This window comes from Phalacrocorax aristotelis, chromosome 8 (assembly GCF_949628215.1).
Source record: "Phalacrocorax aristotelis chromosome 8, bGulAri2.1, whole genome shotgun sequence".
In the NCBI taxonomy this organism is placed as follows: domain Eukaryota; kingdom Metazoa; phylum Chordata; class Aves; order Suliformes; family Phalacrocoracidae; genus Phalacrocorax; species Phalacrocorax aristotelis.
Window position 1 is genome coordinate 7,253,638 of NC_134283.1, and position 20,401 is coordinate 7,274,038.

At 40.4% G+C, this 20,401-nt stretch overlaps 1 protein-coding gene across 5 annotated transcripts in view; it reads right to left on the bottom strand.

The window, feature by feature from the left end:
* The window catches only part of WWOX (WW domain containing oxidoreductase), a 537,265-nt gene that overhangs the window by 301,260 nt on the left and 215,604 nt on the right, over positions 1 to 20,401 (bottom strand). The window contains exon 9 of one of the 5 annotated variants that reach the window (XM_075101324.1): positions 11,573 to 12,120. The exons of the other annotated variants lie outside the window; for them this stretch is intronic. Within the exon in view, the coding sequence (XP_074957425.1) occupies positions 12,106 to 12,120 (15 nt within the window). The 3' untranslated portion in view covers positions 11,573 to 12,105. Of the gene's footprint in view, positions 1 to 11,572; positions 12,121 to 20,401 lie in introns of those variants that run through there. 5 annotated transcript variants of the gene reach the window in all.

A 20,401-nucleotide genomic window follows, 5' to 3' on the forward strand; every position in this document is an offset into this window, starting at 1 on the left:
TGAAATTGCACTGATTTTAGCTGTTCTGGATCCAAAAAGCTCTAAATAAGCAGCTGCATAGCAGAGGGGTCCAGAAGTGTCAGTCATAAGTGCTCCCTTTGAAACCGAGGGTGAAAACCAATTGGCAGGAAGATGTAACAGGATCATGGCAGTGTGCTTGACCTTTGCATGGGGGGTGATATGGAGAGGTCTAATGAACTTACCTAATTTAACTATTTCTGCTCTTTGAAAGAGTCATCTACCTTAAGCATTAAAAAGGAAGAAAAAGAAAGGAAAAAAAAAAAAAGAAAAAGGAAAAAAGCGTCTCCAGGCTTATAATTTCATTTATGTAAAGAGACACTCCATAGATCAGAGTCAACAGAAACATGGTATGCTGCTGTCACTATCAAGATTTTAAATAGCAGGCTTTGCAATAACTATGTAAATTATTAATATGTAAATTTAGAGTCAAATTATCTCCTCTGAATCTGAGGGCCTTGGAAGAAGCGATGCACAGCTTCTTCGGGGAGCAGACTGAGCATGGGACTCTGCTTTAATTCCCAGGTGAAGGCGTTTGGTGAAACCATCTGGTTCTGGCTTCCCCAAACACCTCCACAGGCTCCTCATCTGCAGGGAGGGAAAAGACATTTCTGAAGACCACAGACCAGTGCTACCATGTTGAATCCTTGCCCCAGGTTCCCTGCACAGCCTTTTCCAGCAAGCACGTGTACAGGTTTAGGGGGAGAAGTAGTGCAGGATGAGCCTCCTCCTTATGCTTACAGATACATAAGTGGGGAATAAAAAGGGTGGAAGAGGAAGCACAGTGAAAGCATACACCCTGGAGTTGGCAAAAGATGGTGCTGGAGGGTGCTGGAGAAGAAATTTGAAGAATAAAACATAAAGTACTTGCAGGTGAGGAGGGAGGTTCACCGTTCCTGCGGGAAGGAAGAACAGTTTGGGGAATGATGCAGGAACATAATTTTTCTGGAACAGATAGGAGAAGCCTCAGCTGATGACCCTCCACAATCCCTGGTTAGTTCTCCACATCCCATCCTCCTGCAGTCCCCCCATCCCTGCCTTCTCTGTGCCAGGCCGCTCTCTCCACCAAACACAGGTGTTACCTGCACCAGCTTTAGGAAAACCGTAAGACAAGCAGGGTGGGAAGGCAACAAGGCGTCCTGGCCACCGTGAAACCTGATGTCACAGTGTCCCCAGCAGCTGGGAGAAGTAATTACAGGAGAAATCCTGCTCAGTCTCTACAGCGGTCGGGGATGCAGGAACAGGTACCTACAGGTGCCCAGCCTGAGCCACCGGGCTGGCCCCAAAAGTGAATCCAGGGCAGGAGAGAGAGGAGGTGAGGCTCAGCTCCTGCCCTGCCCCGCGCTGCTGCCGTGGGATGTACAGTGGAGGGCAGGCCACATCTGAAACGCTTCCCAGGCATCATCACTGACAAGAGTTTCATGTTTCTGATACGAGCTCTCCGGCTGAAGTCTCAAGCTGTCAAAAGTCCCACAGCTAAGGAATGCTAAACTAGCAAACCCCATCTTTAGTTTAAGGAACTGTTTAAGGATTCCTCCTTTGTACCATGTAGGAGGAACTGCAGACCTGATTTATTTAGCTGAAAACAAGCCAGCGCGGACAACATTTAAAAGCTTTGCTTCCCAGCCCTTATGGCACGACTACGGAAAATGGGACGAGGCGATGTATCACCGGCATTGCCAGACTTGCCAACATGGTCAGGCCTGAAAAGGGTAGATTCATCGTCATTTGTGCATTGGAGCCTCTGCTTACACGGCTGGTGAGCACAGGTGGAAAAAAAGTTCCTGCATTTCAGGATGCTTGGGTGAGGCAGATCACTGCCCAAAGCAGTAAAGGAGTAGGTTACTGCTTTAAAAAAACAATCAACTACAAGAACTGGTGGGTCTGCCCTGCCAGCTCTGCAGCTAAAAGCCATGAGGGATGTCTTAAAAGCTCATGAGATTGATGCCAAATAAATAACATTTAAAAAATGAATAAAAGTCAACTGGTTTGAGATCTAAACTTCTCTAACCCCACGTTTAAAGTGCCCAGGTGACTATTTTGCTATTAACTCTCTGAAGCTGAGCAGGATGGTTTTGACCTGCTCAGAGAGTATGGGATGGGATGGGAATGCCGTGGCCAGAGATGGGTCTGACTGGCTGGGCCTCCTCCTCAGCACTGGCGCTGCAGTTCACAGGAGGATTGATGCCCTAGCAAGAAATGCATCCCATGTGACTGCCTTCAGGTCTCTCTCATCAATTATTCACAAAGAAATTACATGAGTTCTCAACAAAAGGCAAGGCCATCTCCTGCTGCTTATATGGCCTCCAGGGCCATGGATGTCCAGGCAGCACTTCAAGGAGTCCTGCCACCACCCTGTCTTGTTAAGGCTGAGCTGGAGACTTGCTGAAGGGTCAGGGAGTTGTAAAGTTGGGACAAGAACATTTTTGCATTTCTCTTCCACTTCTGGAGGCAGGCCAGAGACTTGGAAACAGCTTGACTGGGACAACACCATCTTAGTGACAGGTTTGATTAACACAGAAGTTGGTGTTGAAGTGGTTGCAGTGGGAAGAGATTTGAGCTCCTTCTCAGGCTGCAGAGCAGTGCAGAGCAGCTGGCCGGGAACCAGGCGCTGCCCATCCTCTGCATCAGCGGTGGCCAGCAGGAGCCCTTTGGAGCGGGGAAGAGGGTTGCTGTCTCTGGGTAGGGGAATTAGAAATGGTCTGTATACCAAGTGCTGACAACACGGGACAGAAGCATCTCTTCTCTCAGCACACAGACACCTGAGGTGAGCTTCCCAGAGACGTAATGACTGTGAAAGGAAATAGATCCCAGGCCCACATAGAGCAGGAAAGAAATTTTGGATTTGGCCCATGGCAAATTGCTGTATAATACTACTTCTTCTGGTCCCCTTTGTTATTGCTCACTAAAATTATTCTGTGAAATTCATCATCAGCTTTGAAATACATGGAAATCTGCTCGGTGAGCAGATAGGAACAAGACAGAGAGAAAGAAAATTCACAGATTATTTCCCTATGTAAGTGGTCAACTCCCTCTTACTCAGCTTGATTAACCTGAGATGTGCACCACCACAGCCCTTGGAAGAGAAACCTCACAAATCTCTTTTCTCACAAAACAAAGGCTGCTCACTGAAGTGTTCAGGTACTCAGTTACATTCAACACAAGCTAATTCACTTATCTTCAACAAGTGGGCTATTGATTTTTGCCTGATTTCTAAGCTGCCTGGGGCTTTCTGAACTACAACAATAGCATCCTGCACTAAAAAAAAAAAAAAAACCAGGAGGAAATTCAGTGCAAAATATCCCTTTGCTCATCAGTAATTAGAATGACTTTATGTTTGCTTAGTTCTGTCAGTGTATTCAGCATAGCCATGGTTTAGGAAACTTTCACAATCCTGTTTCGCTTGCCTCTGCCAGATAACTTGATACCATAAGCTGCATTCAACTTATTTCTGGGCTGAAAATATTGCAGATAATTTTTCTCCATCAAGAGAAATTGTCCAACTGCTAGGAATCATTTGCTAATTGTGCTACCCGTGTCCTTGCAGAGTCATGGAGCCAGACTCTCATGGCTTTCATGGTTATCACACACAGTCAAGAATGAAATGGCACGTGACTCATGCAATTGTGGTAAAAATATTAAAATTTAAAAATAGATTTAAACCCATAAGTCTAATCTCCTTTGTGATACAAGCATATCACCTGCACTACATTTGATAATTCAGTTTTTAGAAGTTTATATAAGAAAGATGTATCACTGCTTTTGCCCCTGTCGGTACATAGGAAGGCTGAAATGCATATTCACGATTTCAGGATTTAGATACAAATGATCCATAGGAAAACTCATAGTTTTTGAATATGTCAAATGATCTTTGTTCATTTGCAAGACGAAATATGCTTGTGTATTTTTTTACCTTTTGCATCTGAGCTTTAAAATACATTTAACCTATGTTCTAGTAAGCTCTTGCCAGCGCAGGTCATGTACTGTTATTACAAAGCCTGTAACAGAAATAGAACTTAATTTACAGAATAAAGCCTTGACAAAGATGGCTGGATATTGTATTGCTGAAAAAAGATTTATAGGTAAAATTGGTCTAGTAAGCCAATATACTGTAATTAAAGTAATTTTCCTTTGAGAAAGGATAATCTTAACAGTAGATTGTAGTTTTGAGGGATGGGTTCCTAAACAGGTGAAAGAAAGTCCTAATTTTACATACTAAAGGGGAAATCACAATCATAACCCTTGGTCCTAAAGCACAGTGGACTACCAGGTAACTAAATAGAACTGTCAGGAATCTTCCAGGCCAGGCTTTTCCTCACGCTTTCTCACTGAGGGAATATCTTATTTGCTCCAATTTCTTTTCCCTTTTGTCTGCTAACAAGTACAATAGTATATCTATGTACAGATGGGGCCCCACATATATCTACTGGATAGATTCCCCCCCCCCCCCCATTTTTTATTTCTAGCTATATGGTGCCAGTCTCCAAATTTGGAATCTCATGGTCTTTTTGCTTTACCTCATGCTTCTAAATTGCAACTGAGAAAAAAAACATTTCCCTTCCTGGCATGTCTTAGCAGAGAGGGATGGCGCTGCATTTTGTTTGACAGTGGCAGCTTTAGAAAGCCTGACATGCAGAAGCTCCCACCTGCAAGAGCTCTGCCAGTATCACACAGAGATCTCTCCACTGAAGAAGTCCACATTCCACGTGGGCTGTTCCCAGTGATCTCTCCCAAAGTACTCAGAGGTTTCTGCAGTAGGAAGGGGGATTCAAAGAGCACATTCAAATCTGCTTCTTCCTACCAATCATCTATCCTCGCCAGTTTGTTAGCTCAGCTCTGCTTCCAGCTCTTTCCATTGCCTCCTAAAATGCACATTTTCCAAATAAGAAACACGAACTTGAAGTGTATATCCCCAGCTGGTCCATGGGAGAAGATGACGCGCTCACACACCAGTAATGCCACAGCAAAGCCAAGACTGTAGCTGAAGCAATGCAAGACCCTCCACACGCTCAGTCAATACCTGCAGGTGGGGGGACGAATCTGTCAACTGTAATGCAGTTCTAGCAAAGATACCTCCCCTGGTCTCTTTGTCAAATTGACACACACAGGTATTTCAATCTATACTTCGTGGGTAAAATTGATCCTAGTGAGAGGATATGTGGCTTGCTCAAACTTGTGTAGGACTGAATCAAACAGGATTGATGACAAAAAATATCTGCTTTAAAAAAGGAGGAAGTTTTTCTTGTGATAACAGGGAGTTGAAGTCTCAGTGGGGGACAGACTGGACAAAAAAAGCTCTAACATGACCAGTTCAGCATAAATAAGCCAAATATCACTAAAGTCAGGTAATACATAACAAAAATAAAAATTATATCTCTCCGTATTTAATTCTGTGGTGTTGAAAATGGTGACCTTTTACACTGTGTTTAAAAACTCTGTATTTTCAATTCCTGCCCTACTGTGCCAACTGTTAACTCACAGCTCTGGGCCTGTGGAGGGGCGTGAGAGTGTGTGTGCGCGTGTGTGGGTCTTTTCAGACCTAACGAGCTCTGCTCATTTAGGATAAAGTCCTAAAATAAATAGAACCATAAGCACAATAAAGTTTTTGGGATGATGATCCAAAACAATTGTGATTTGACAGCATTTATCAGAGACAGAAAGGTAAAATTCAATATCATATAAATACAATTACAGAAGAATTGTATTTGGTTTAAAGTTAACACAGAAAAATGATGGGTTTTATTTATCCCTGTGTAGTCATAAGGTAATGTTAACTGGATCATAGTTTTCACATTATAAAGGATCTAACCGGACAACTAGCATGTTATTAGCTTGGCAAACAATCTCAAATTCAGTGAATATTTCAGAGCCAAGATTCATATGCACCTGCTAGCAAAGACTTAGCTCCCCAAAAACCTTTCTGGGTACGAGGTCACACCTTTATATTATTGCACATCTGAGCTTTAAAAGATAAGTTTAAGAATATGTTCTATAACTAAGGTGTATTCTGAAAACAATTTGAATAATTGCCATAAGGGAAAACCAAGGTTGCCAATCCAGTTGCAATATTCTTTCTGTCATAAATTTGCTTGCTTCAGCTTCTTCTCCCACTAAACTGTACTTGGCTGCTGTTTGACGGTCATTTTGTATTTTCATGCCAAAGAAAACAATTAATTTAAATCATAAAAACCCCAAAATGCTGGTGTAAAAAATGTTGTTTCATATTGGTTCTGGAACTAGATTAAGATACGCTGGTTTGGGCTAAGATCCTGAAAGCAGCATATCATTACAGCAGCACAGCAGGGATGTAGGAATCTCAGACTTATCCAGAGAAATGTTAAGAAGAACCCGGAGAATATAATAAGGCTTCTGTAACAAATAACAGGACCAAATGGAAAACAAACAACAAACAAAAATACATATGATCATTCAGGTAACATACAAGTTTACTAGTAAATTTTGCACTGATGATAAAAATAACTACCTTGATCTACAGGTATCCTGAATCCCCTCCTTTGAAGATAAGGTTGGGATGCTCAACTACTGCTTAAAATCTGACATGACGAGAGCATTAGGACTAGTTCGCTGTCTCCAAATACACAGGGCTGGTGGCCCAGTAGTGACCAACTCCCCCTTCCCTTCAGTAGGATTACAGTTTTGCCTCTGTTTTCCTCCTGTAGTCTTAGAATCACTATCCCGTTTCAGTCAGAAAACAGATGAGCACATTAATATTTGCTATAAATACAAATGTTAAAAAGTAATTTATTATTTGTCCTTCCTTAAGGATTTCTAGATAAGCACCCTTTAAGACCCAGTCCTAAAAGTTTCAGTCTATTAATCATCAGCAGGAGTTCTAATGATAGTTACAAAAATGTGAATTATAGGCATATGTCTAACCAGTATGGATTTTGGCGAAATAAAAAACCTGTAAGATGCTCTGCAATCCATTATTGCCCACAAATGCAGGAAAAGACATACAATGCCAACAGTAACTTCCTGCAATATATAGAAAAACTAGAGTAATCTGAGATTCTAATCTCCAGAACCCATTGAAAAATGCAGTTTTATTAACAGTATCTATAGTGTACCTAAAAAGGGTTTAAAAATGGAGAGGAAACAATGACCCTCGAAGGGCTAAAAATGTTACGACAGAGTTAGTTTAGGTAATCATTTAAGACCATATAGTAAAACTCAGTGAGGAACCTTAGCACACCTAATGTGTCATTCAAAAAACCCTGTCAAAACAATCTCATGCAAGAATATTTACTCCTGTTACGTTGCAATCAAGAATGAATCAGGTTTCAACATTAGGCAGGTAAATTGTATGTGCAATTTAGCTGAGTAAATAATATTTTAGTTTTGGAAATCTAGAACAAAGCGTCCCTGTTCTCCCTCCTTGCTGTTCCCCTGGGGCCAAATGCAAGCCCAGGCTAAGAAAGTGCTGTTAGAAAAATGTGCAACTCAGAAGCACATATCTTCTTTTCAAAAGTGACTCAGGCAGCTGGAAGTGTGAATACCACTGAAATTTGGTAAGATTTGGGAACCTAATTTTTAAATTCAGAATTAGGCTTTTAAGAGGCTTGGGCTTTAGGCATCACTGACGGTGTTTTCAAAGGAGTTTAGAAACTTGAAAAGGAAGCTATGGGCCTACTGGAATTTTCAAAAGCATGCGCACAGTGCAGTGGCTTACCTTCCTCGGCTGCTTGGATTTTGTTTTGAAAATCATGAGGTGCTTCTCTGTAGCTCCAAGTGCCTAACCATTTATTTGATAGCCTAGTATCTAATAATTTAGATATACCTGCTCCTTCTGTTTTCCAAAGAACACTGAAAGCACCACAAAGAAGTCAAAGACTAGCAGACGACTACTTTCTCAGCTTTTCACTTTAGCTGAAGGAACTATCAAATAGACCTTCACACCCTTCCAGCTATGCTAACGTGTTATTTGGACAAATTTTAGAAACGGGTTATCAAGTTAATAACAAGTTTTAGGAAACAGCACCAACTTTGATGGTACAATGTAAAACTAAAACTCTAAATTTCCCAGTGGCTGAAAGACAGCCTCCTAATAGGCTCTCTCTCTGTCTTAACTGATGTTTGGCTGATGCTGCACATTTATATAGCAAAACGAAACATAAAATGTTTTTTCTAAGAAAACTACTGAATGACATAGCAAAGCACAGCATGGCATTTTAAATACAGCAGTGTACTCAAAAGCTGAGATCTGCATAGTCTAATACTCCTGCTATTAATCTCATCTGTCTCTACTTTTCCACAGAGAAAATAAACAGGTAGTGAAACCATGATTATACAGATACCTCAATCTTTTGTTCTTTCCAAAGAAAGAACCAGTGCTAATCGTTATTCCAATCACCAAATTTCAACACAACTTTTTCATCCTATTCTTATTGGTGTATTAATACCCTCCCCTGCTTTACATTAAACCCTTACACACTCCTGCGTTACGAGGTCTGTGAATTGAGGATTTCGGTTTACTGCTCTACTTTTCCCTGCTTCCTGGTTACACAGATGTCAAGGAAGGGCCTGTACCACAACCTTTGGACCGGCTGATTCCAGGCTGCAGAGTACAGGGAAATGGTAGAACAAGAGGATGGGGTTTGGTCTGTCATTCGCGGAGGGCGTACATGCAATGTAACTCATTCCACCAACAGCAAACTTTTTCCAGACACCCTGTTCAATGTAGATGCTTCATCGCTAAAGTAAATTTCAGGGGTGCCTGTTTCCCAGCACTGGTCATCACAGCTGCAAGCTACAGAAAGACTCTTCCACAACCTGGGGCTTGCTGGCAGTTTTCTACCACGGTTCTGACGGTCACCAGCCAGGGCTAACACTGATTGCTACTATCCTGCTTATCGTTCTGCTTGACTTTATAGGGAATACAGAAGGATGCAAGTTGGTGTTCAACATTTGGCATAATTTATATTCAGCTATAGGTCTCATTTTCCTTTTAGGGATGCTGTTGTGGTGCTGAAAAAGAGCACAAAGCTCTTGTGTGATGTTGTATATTGCTCCAATCTAAAGAATTACCAATGTAGTCAATAGCCTGCAAATCAGAGACATAGATTTCTATGTTTCCTGGGATTGCCCTCAACTACATGATGTGTGGTTGAGAATCAGTTTTACCAGAGATAATCTATTCAATATTTTGGGAAAGAAAAACATAAGAGCCAGCATTTAGACTTTTTTTCCTAGGTAAGTGTATCACATGGGTAGCTGTTGCGGTTTAACCCCAGTCAGCAACCAACCCCCTCCCAGCCACTCGCTCACTCCCCACCGCTGGGATGGGGGATTGAATCGGAAGAGTAAAATTGAGAAAACTCGTGGGTTGAGATAAAGACAGTTTATGAGGTAAAGCAAAAGCCGTGCACACAAGCAAAGCAAAACAAGGAATCCATTCACTCCTTCCCACAGGCAGGCGGGTGCTCAGCCATCCCCAGGAAAGCAGGGCTCCATCACATGTACAGTGACTTGGGAAGGGAAACGCCATCACTCCAAACATGCCCCCCTTCCTCCTTCTCCCCCAGCTCTATGTGCTGAGCCTGACGCCGTGTGGTGTGGGGCACCCCTGGGTCAGTTGAGGTCACTGTCCCGGCCGTGTCCCCTCCCAATGGGTGGGGTGAGGGGCAGAAATGCCTTGACTCTGTGTAAGCCCTGCCAAGCAGAAACTAAAACATCCCTGTATTGTCAACACTGTTTCCAGCACAAATCCAAACCACAGCTCCACACTAGCTACTCTGAGGAAAAATAACTCTACCTCAGCCAAAACCAGCACAGTAGTGGAGATGAATATATGTGTATGTGCACATGTACATGCAACAGGTATTACATGCAGAAAATAATACTACACACATGGCTGCCTCACAGGACGGAAAAAATTTTTCCCTTCCAAGAAACAACAAATATTTTAAAAACTACAAGCAAACAAAAGCAATGTCAGCATGTCATGTTACTTATGATTTACCAAAAGCAGGAAAAATACTGTGAAGGCACTGACATATCCTCTCCCCTCCATCTCACAACATGTCTGTCTTGGGGGAAGGGGACAGGGATGATGGGATTCATTATACAGGGCCATCTCCTTCAGGCATAAAGATTCCCATCGGCATCCAGATAAGTTACAATTGTCCTTTAATTCTTCAATGACTAAACATCACTTTATTAATTCTTAGTATAATTTCAGTAGTAACTACAAGGTGCTAGACACTATCAACACTCATTAGTATAGACCCATGCCAAAAAAAGTGGAAAGGGTACCTTCTTATTTACTCTGTAAGTAATTGCTCTGCAAGAAATATATCCAGTATAGGACTGTGTAACAGTGCTGCATTTTCCTAAGACACGGGTTACACATTACACTCTAGGAGAGATCTGTGAAAACACTGCAAAGTTTGACTTACATAGTCCTACTAGTCTTTTCTATAAAAAAGTGACTGACTGAACTAATACTGCCTTGATAGCCCCCTTTCTCTTAAAAAAAAAAATCAATATTAAAGTCAAGCTATGTAGTATACCAACAGGTGACATTTCCCAGTGAGGTGAATATTGTTTACAGTTCTCTCAAGCCTGAGTGATTGCTTACAGGTCTCCCTCAAGATGACTAGCTCATGAATCATCTTTGAGCCACAGAAATCAAGATGATGAGTCCTGACGAGAAACAAAAGATAATTAAGGTCGCGAGTGGACACCTAGGAGTCAGACTGGATGGCATTATGAATGTATATTTTTCTGTATGACTTTCTTTAACTCGGACCTGGCCTTCAGAGAAAATGAAAGCAGCAGGCCAGAATTTAAACTCTGTTAAATGTTCCAACTTGCAACACCTCTACTTTCCCCGTGTCAGACCTCACACCAGCAGGATCTGCTGCGCACGGACGGTACACAGGTAAAGCAGACAAACGCCCATCAGTGAGCAGGTTAATGCTGCTGAACTGATTCAACTTTAGTGTGGCTTGTTTTTTAACCCACACTTCGGGAGGTGTCTACGTGGTATCTAATATGTATGAGCCTCTATACACTATACAGCACTTACAGCACATTTTAAAAAGCTACTCCTTTTATAAGTTTAAACATACAGTATATTTTTAACCAGTTCTTGAGTATTCTAAAAGGAAATTTTTTCTGTTTCCGAGCCAGAACTGGTCATTTCTTCTACAGAATATGGTGTTTGAAAATCAGTTCTTCCTATTATAGATTTCTCCCTCAGCTTGTAGAAAATCCATGATTCCCTAAACATTGGTCTTTGAAAGCACATTGACTAAAATCTTCATGCCTAATTCATGAAGTGTAGTCTGGAGATTAGTGGAGCTGGACATAGACCAGGAATACTTTATCATATTCTAATAAGCAGAGGCTGAAAATTGCATTTCTAAAGCTACAGTATTAAAGGGCACACTGCAAAACATGACCCAAACATAACTCAGTAGTTCTACGCTGTCTGTAAAGGCTTTGATATGATAAAGTATGCTGACGAGGGGAATAAACACAAGTAGAAATTTCTGTATTTAAGAAGAGGGGGGAAACCAGCAAACACTCCATGTATACATCAAAGCATATATTGTATATTAGAAACTCATATAATGTGATCCCAATGGAACAACCCTTGTACTGTTATCGATTATTTGAACACACCATGGAACATCATTGCAATAACATAAAATTAGGCTTATGTAGCAAATGTGACAGTAAAAAAGCCCAGTGAAAATAGTTTGTAAGGCTAATGTAATCATTACCATAAAATTCTTAATGACGTCTTGCCATGCAATACACCAGAAAAATGTGAAAATTAAAATTACTAGAGGAGAAACATGAATATTTTTGACTTATGTTTTTTGTGTTATTTGAAAAGTAAATTGCTCACCACTCCTTTTTGTTTGGTTGGGTTTTTTTTTGTTACAACACAACTAGATTAAAAAAGGAATGACACACGTCAAGGTTTCTAATTCCCCCACAGCAGGATCTGTGGGTAGCAGAAGACCTTGGAAAAGGATCTTTGCATAAGACAGATTTTTCTCTCCATGTAGAAGGCTGAAGATAGACATCTCTCCCATCTCTTCTCTCCATGGGAGCGTATTATAACATCAGGATCTGTTTTAGGAAGAAGACAGACACGGAACAGCCCTGGGTCAGGGAAGTACCACAAAAGACAGACAGACAAAACCATAGAGCACTGTACTATTTCCATATATCTCTTCCACCTCTGCAAGTGCATAGACAGGAGAGCATTTCCAGGAAAGGTGCCTCAGCAAGAGGCAGGTGAGAAAACAGGGCTGCCGCAGAGGCCGGGGGAGCACCCACAGTGATTCCCACTCACCCAAGCATACACACATCTCCTGCACATTACTGTGGTATCCATGCCTGAAAACTTGTAATGTTTCTTGTCCCTATGCCTCTTCCCTGTTTCTTCACATCTTAAAACCTCCATAGACATCCAGCCCTATTTACAGGTTAAGCGCTGTCTCTAGATTTGGCATCTTGGTCTGGGCCTGGGAAATTTATAAATTAAGTAGAATCAAGATGTTGCTAACCTGGAGAACTGGTGCCATGTTCTATAACTTGTGCTGGCTGCTTATTACACAGGTAATCGGATTGGATGAAGCATGAAAAATAGCTCACATATTACATATAAACAAAAAATAAGTAGTATAAATTGAGAAAACACTAAAATTATCAGGACCTACATTCACAGGAGTCATCTGTTGTTACTGACACCTAATATCTGATTACCTCTTGCTTTGCCTTTATCTTTAAGACAGGATTTCATTAAGCGACTCATCAAATTTTCCCAGGAATGAAGATCAACTCTTTTAAAAACGTGTGTCCCTCTAGAGTCTAAGGAATTGCCACAAGGCTTTTATTTTCCACTTTAGCAGTGGTCACGGCGCATACAAAACTTGAAGAGGCAAGGATGTTGTATTAAGAAAAAATGAAGAGAAAGAACAAAGGACTATTTGGTCGGAGCTGGAAGACTCGGAATGAGTGAAACCCATCGGTCACAGTGACCAACAGACTTTAGCAGTATAAACAAGGTAGAAATTATAGTCAATAAAATCACAGTTAGGTACACTGAGTGTCAGTGTTCCTGCGTGCTCACAATCAAGGGAATCAATAACACACACTGAAAATTCTCCACTACTTGCTTTCGTTTTATATTTTCCACTTATTTTTTTATTTGGCTTCCCCAGCTGATTCCAACAAGAGTATCTTTAATAAAAAGCAGCTCCGTTTACTGGCTGTGGTGCAACAGGAACCAGGTGCAAGAGAACTAGGGAGGCCTACTGGTTACCATTGAAATTAAAGTGGAGGGAGTAAAGTCAGCAGGTTTACCAACAAGTTAAGAGGTTGGACACTATTCTTCATGCCCAGTCAATTCATAGAAAGGATGTTGTATAAGCTAGCAGCTTTTGCTTCTCCAAAGCTCCTTGCCACAGAAGAGTCCTTAGTGTTAGAAACCTAGAGAGAACTAATCTACCTGCTAAAAAGTTGGAAGTGGGATGTCTCATGAGACAAGACAACAGAAATTCACAGTAAAGGCAACAACTGTTGCTACTTCCAGGAAACCCTTTCTCACTTGGCTTACTGCAGGCAGCATACCACATCTTTCTGAGTACTTTCTAACCACGCATATATCCAAAGGAATCCAAGCATCTCTGCAGTTTGCCAGGAATGCGTACAACTGCATTGGGGAGTTTACTGAAAAACGGCTTTTCCAATAGTTCTTTGGTATTACCTCTGGGAATTTTCATATACAACTACACCCGAATCACACTGATGATCTACTCAGAGTAACAGTTTGCCAACAAAAACAAGCTTCCTTAGTGTATCTTCCAATTTTACTGGTTTCACTCCTGTAGTGATATAGAGCACGAACTTCTTTAGGTCTCCTTATTCTGAACATCCATCGTTCAGAGACACATCAAAGAACCCTTCTCCAAGCGTACAAAGGTTTAAGCGTTGAAAGCGATGGCTGTAGAATGGACCCTTCATTACCAAAGGAGTGAAAAATCTAAGCTGCTTTAACCCTTCCTCTGGTGTATTTTTGTTAACAGCGTGTGTGCATCACCCACCTATAAAAACTGGTTCATATATTTTGGAAATAGTAATTTCTAGTCAGGAATTCTAGCTTATTTAAGATATGCATGTAAATGCACATATCAGAAAGAAACTTAATGATTTTAGTGGCTCCTGATGGCAGTGAGTTCCTACATTTTGGAATATTTTACACTGGTATGAAAAAGGCTTTGGCAGATGTTTTGTAACGCAGCACAGACCAAGAAGTGCCCTGCCTTTTGCAAGAATATAAAATCCTTAATCTTAAGCTGTGTTAGCACAAGATATCACCCACGATAAATGCCCTTCTCTATCTGTGACATTTTCCTCATGCTGTTTTCCATACATAATAGGAACAAATCACAGAATATATGAAAAAAAAAGAAGCATTTTGCCTGATCAGTGTCTGTTTACAGTAATCAGAGAGAAAAAGTGAATGACTCTTATAATGACATTTTATAACTTGCTTCCAATCAATAAGACAGTTATTCTGAAAGATTCACACAAGTTTAGAATCAGTTATGAATGGAAAGGAAAATGAAAAGAAAAAAAAAAAAAAGGGGAATATTACTGGCTTGAGATTTGCTCATTTGAGAGTTGTATTTTTTCCATCTTGCCAGAGTCTTGTAAATGATGCGGCGTGGTTGAGCTCTGCAATAAATGCTTCTACAGAATTATTCACCATTCTCAGGAATCAGTCTGGTGACTTAAAATTGAGAATATTTATTTCTAAAACACATCTACTGCATTTTCCGTGAATACTAGATGTTAAGGATATTATTTTTAAACTACTTTATACACTATATTACTGTGAAATACAGCTCTTGCTACAAGGAACTTTTTTCTTTTATTTTATGCTCCTGAAAAATATATCATTGAAACATTTAGCACACACAGATAAAAAAGGGAAAAGTACTGAAAAAGATAATAACTGAAACTCAAAACTACAACCACAATAAAGAAATCTTCATTTTAAAAGCGTGTCTTTATTCTGTGAGCGAACTGTGGTAGCGGAGGAGGGGGACAAGGAGCTCACACCGCAGTGAGTGTAAATGAAATGAGATGTCATTAAAAGTTTTCTAAATGGCAAAACGTCCTTGGGGTCGCTGAGGGGAGAGAGACGAAGGGAGACAGTGAGTCACTTTATGTGGTTGTTCTCAGCTCTTGTGTTCTGCCTTTAAAGTCAGCTCTTGTTCCTTTCTAAAACAAGGGAGGAAAAGCAGGTATAAAGTGGATACAAATCAAACCATAGCGAAGCGAGGCTCCTCCTTAAGTTGAGACAATTCTTTTGTAATAAATACCCCACACAAGCCTCCTACCAACTGTGGTTACCATTTGGCCCCACAGCTCATGTTTTCTTATAACTAAAGCAGAATTAACCATAACATTGCTGGTACCCTTTTTGACACACTAAATAATATTTCTAAGTTTAAAACACTCCTTTCACCAACTTCGGATATTTTATCGTTTCAAACAGGAGAAGGTTCTACGTTTCACAGTCCTGAGAGTTGTCTTTCTTCAGCCTCCAGTGCCCCCAGAATGTAAGAAATTATCTCTCCAAGTAAACGTCCAAATAGATAATACTTACGGGAATTAGCCTTTTTTTTTTCTTTTTTTTTTTTTTTCCCCTCATGTAACAATAGCAAAATTTTGATTCAAATTTATAATTATTTTGCATCTCCCACAAAATATGCAAGTATTTTATAGATGGAAAATATAGCTAACACCCTAGTAAGTTTTGCTTTAACAAAATGCACACTAAAGTCTTAAGGAGTACCAGTAACGAAGGAAAATATGCAAATTAAAGGATGAAATGACAACGCCTTCATCTGTCAATACACTTAGAAATACAACTGAAAAAATACAAACCAGAGTGTAAAACCTCCATCTCTCTTCTGAACCCTTTGTTTTTGAATACCGTGCCTGAGCCCTCTACCTGCCCAAGATGCCATCGGCATTCACAGGTGGGAGGGCCTTTATTTGCAACGAGAATTGCCCCTGCCTGCATGGCTACAGGGGCTGCTGTCTAATAAAAATATCAGGTATCGCAATACCCATAATGCAGCTGTAAGACAGCAAAATCAGTCATAAAACTTCGTCTGTTCACAGACATTTGAACACATTGTTTATGCTCAGACTTCTTCCTCTGCACAATTCTTTTCAACCCCAGAGATAGATTGTGATAGAAAATTTCTGGCAGTTTAGTCTCCCGATACATGTCTTTTCACTAAACTCTCTCCGTATGCCTCTTAAAGGAACATATGATCTATAATTCTAGTCTGAGCAGAAACATTTCTCTATTTTACTGTGAGGATTTATATCACATTAACAACACAAACATGCAATATTTATTGCTTTCCTGATTCCTTTTTGTGCAACTTCTCATAATCCTTTAGCTGCTTTGGCATTAACTACCAAAATGCTAGAATGACAACCATGCCGTGGAGCAACTGGGATGAAGTAGAATTTATCCTATAATGTGCAAATGCATCCCTGACAGAATTTCCAGTGTGAACTGACACCTCAAAGGACTTTCAACAATGTCAAAAGAGCACTTGTGTGGAGAAGACACACAGCACCTCCCTGTTTGGTGATGAGACACTAACCAGCTTTAGTTCTGATAAGATGCTTTACCTGAGGTATTCAATTACATCCCTACCAGACTGTGCTGAAGGAATATTTAAAGTCTGCTTTGCCCTTGACTCTTGATTCTGCATGTCAAAAACACTTAACTCAAACCCTTTTGGATTACCAATACTGCATTAAGTTCATTGACTCCTGTACCAGATTATCCAGGACCAGATGAACTAATATCACACATAGAGATATTGATGCTGTTTTAATATTAGACAAAACTAGCACAGCTTTATAAACATTTTAAGCCTGGGGGGAGGGTAGGTGGGCTGGGAGAGAATAAACAGCTCTCACACAACCTGCAGACAAGTATTTTATGGAACCCTCCCTTGAAATTACTGTGAAAATTCAGAAATTTAGTAAAACAGATCCTCAAGAAAAATGCTGTTATTTGAGAATTTCTGGTTTATGAAGCCACAGAACTGTCCACACTAATCTACAGCTCCCCTTGCTGGGTCAGCTGCTGAACTGCATTCAAGCGGTAGCGAACAAACAAAGTATCTGAAACATTTAGACTTACAAAATCTGCATCATACACGCGTGCTGTTGTGCACAATAAGCCTCTGGGCTGTACATGTTGCTTAGGGATGGAGCTTCACCAGTGCAAGACAAATTTCAGACCACACTTTGGTGCTGAAACTGAAGAGAACTTAATCAAAAACCAAAAATGTATACCGATTTCCCTCTGCCTTCTAGGTTTCTGCAGACTTCCTTGGTTATCACAGGGCATCCTCACTTTTCTTCCCTATCTCTCCCACTCTGAAAGATGTCAATGAACAGCCTGTTATTCGGAATGGTGATGAATGAGGCCCCAAATCTGACAGCTTTACTCAAAAGCATAACCAGTCCTTGCTTGCTTACTAGAAAATGAGTATGCCACAGCACATTTTGTTCAGGCCACCTGCACAGTTAGCGTTTTGTGCTCTTTCATAGAACTAGGTACTGCTACTGTCTGCCAACTCTGTGGGCTCTTTTACTTTAACAAAATTTAAGTATCTCAGTAAATCTGATTTTTTTGTGTGTGTGAAGTACATTGTATCTGTCATCAGTTATTCAGATATACCCACAACACACTGCCAAGGATTTTCTTTCTTGAAATGTCTTGATAGTTTTCATAACAAAGAGTAAAATACACTCTATATCTCAGTCAACCGATCTCTAATGCAGCACCAATTGCTTAGACAAATGACTCAACATAATTTCTCATTCCAAACACAAGGTACTCAGGTAGCAGCATCCAACGACGTTTGGATAGAATTCCATCTACAGAAATACTTTCTTTTCCCTTGACCTTTCTAGATGCAATTTGCATTTTCAGGTAATTTAGAGTGTGTCTCATGCTTTTGTCTGGACAAGTTTATCTTCATTAGTTATCTCGACATCACTGTGGCGATGTAACAGATAATATGGTGGGAGTGCACATGATACTGCAGTGGTTTTGACACAAATGTGAGACTCTTGTATTGGGTTGGATACGAACACAGACACAGGTGTACAATACACAGTGCTGTAGAAATTTGTATTTAAAAAAAATCCTATCCAGGGAAAATAATAACGGAGGTAACTATATCTTCTAATGACAATTTTTACCTGAACCTAGTGAAAATTTGGAAGAATGATACATTTTTCTTGTTAAAACCAGTGCATACAAACAAAGTGTAATTATGGTCATTTGTTTGGATAAGAAGTAATCCTATAGCTCTTTCTCCTCAGTGACTTTGAGTTCCTGTCATTAAAATAATTGTTTCAACTGACTTGAAAAAAAAAATAGAAAGGCAAAAAGAAAGCAAGCATATTTAAGTCAACAAACATGCAAATAAAATCTATAGATCTATTTTTTATACGCCTCTGACACCTTTTTGACCATGTATTGACCATTTGTGACCATTTTGCTCACGCTAAACCAATCAATAAGTTGCTCATCCAGAATGTAAAACTGAATTTTTTTACTCTTACAAAATTGATAATTCAGAATAAGATGAGAAGATTACACGTTGCTATAAACTCACAGTATGGATATCAACAAAGCAGTAAGACCAAATCACACTGGAACGATAACTACTAACTTAAGAATTACTACTGCTTCTAGCAAATGAAATATTTTTAAAATGTTTTGATAGTCAAAGGTAAATTTGACATATTTGTCAATTTTCAACAGAGTCTGGAGTGATTAGATTTAGGGGTCAGTCACTTTAAGGTCATTGTGAGACCACAGATTTTACTTTCAAATTAAGAACAAGAAAAATAATAACCAAAACTTCACACACACACACACACACAAAAGCAACCAGTTGGTATAGGGATTTGTGAAGTTAGTCTGTCACCCACTGAAATGAATCCCACTTATCAGACATAATTTTTCTGACAAATAACCTTGATAGGTAAAGGTAAACCACACAGACAATTTACTGCTATTACAAAGTTCTTCAAACTGTGTGCCAACACTCATCCTCTTCAAAATAAACCAGGGAGCACTAGGTCTCATGTTACAAAGTATCTACAATTACAGAACACTTTCCAAAATGCTAACAATAAATCTAAAACAAAAATCAATACTATTAATTTGTGAGATGGATGCTAAAAAAATCAAAGCTGCCACCATTCAAAAGTGCTAAAACATAAACGCAATGGAAATCATAAATGTGCTTTAAAACTCAATTTAAAAATACCAGTTACAAGTTTTTCTAATCTAAATTTAAGACCCATGTTGCTTATTTATTCCGAAGAAGAAGGATACAGCAGATGAATTGTGAATTATGTTAACAGACACATTCCCAGCCACAGAAATTGTTGGCTTAATGCCCAAGGAATACAATAGCCACATGTTCGCAATCTTTAATTATCTAATTAATGTAGTGTCGGTTTAGCAATTAGTTCAGATGACCATATGTAACTTTTTACAAATAGCTCTTTCTTACTCTGACCAGAATGTCAAACGTATCAGGATGTGTTGATATTAAATGCCCACCTTGAACATTAGAAGGACCTCCATAATTATCTATGTTTAACATACTGTGACTTTTGCTATTAGACTCTTTCTAAAATTGATGTACTTTCTTAAGTACGGTTGATTTTTGCAGACTTCTTTTGAACCTGCAATCCAAACTCCATATCTTATCTCATGTAATGGTAAAACAACATGGCTGTGATAAGGTCAGACCAGAGCTGCCAAAACCCAGTTTGGGTTCCACCTCAATATGAGGACAAACCCCTTCCCTGTGCGGGTGCCAGAGCAGCGGCACAGGCTGCCCAGGGAGGCTGTGGGGTCCCTTCCCTGGAGACATTCACACCCCGCCTGGACGTGGTCCTGTGCCCCCTGCTCTGGGGGTGCCTGCTCAGGCAGGGGGGTTGGACAAGGTGATCTCCAGAGGTCCCTTCCAACCCCTGCCATTCTGTGATTCTGTGGTACAGTTTTGGTGGTTTCTCCAGACAAAAACTGAAAACCAGCCTGATATAACGTCTGCGTAGACACTGCAAAACCTTCGTCCCCACCTTTCTCTCAGAGCTCTGCAGACTATCTGCGTTAGCCAGCGTGCCGCGAGGGCGGTGTGCGTGGGAAGGGTGAGGGAATGGCACCTCCGCGTTTTGCAGTATTGCAACAAAACCCCAACGCACTGCGTGCCCGCGCTTGGTTCAGGGCCAGTGGGCTGCTGCCTGTCAGTGCCAGGTGGCTGCCAGGTCAGCT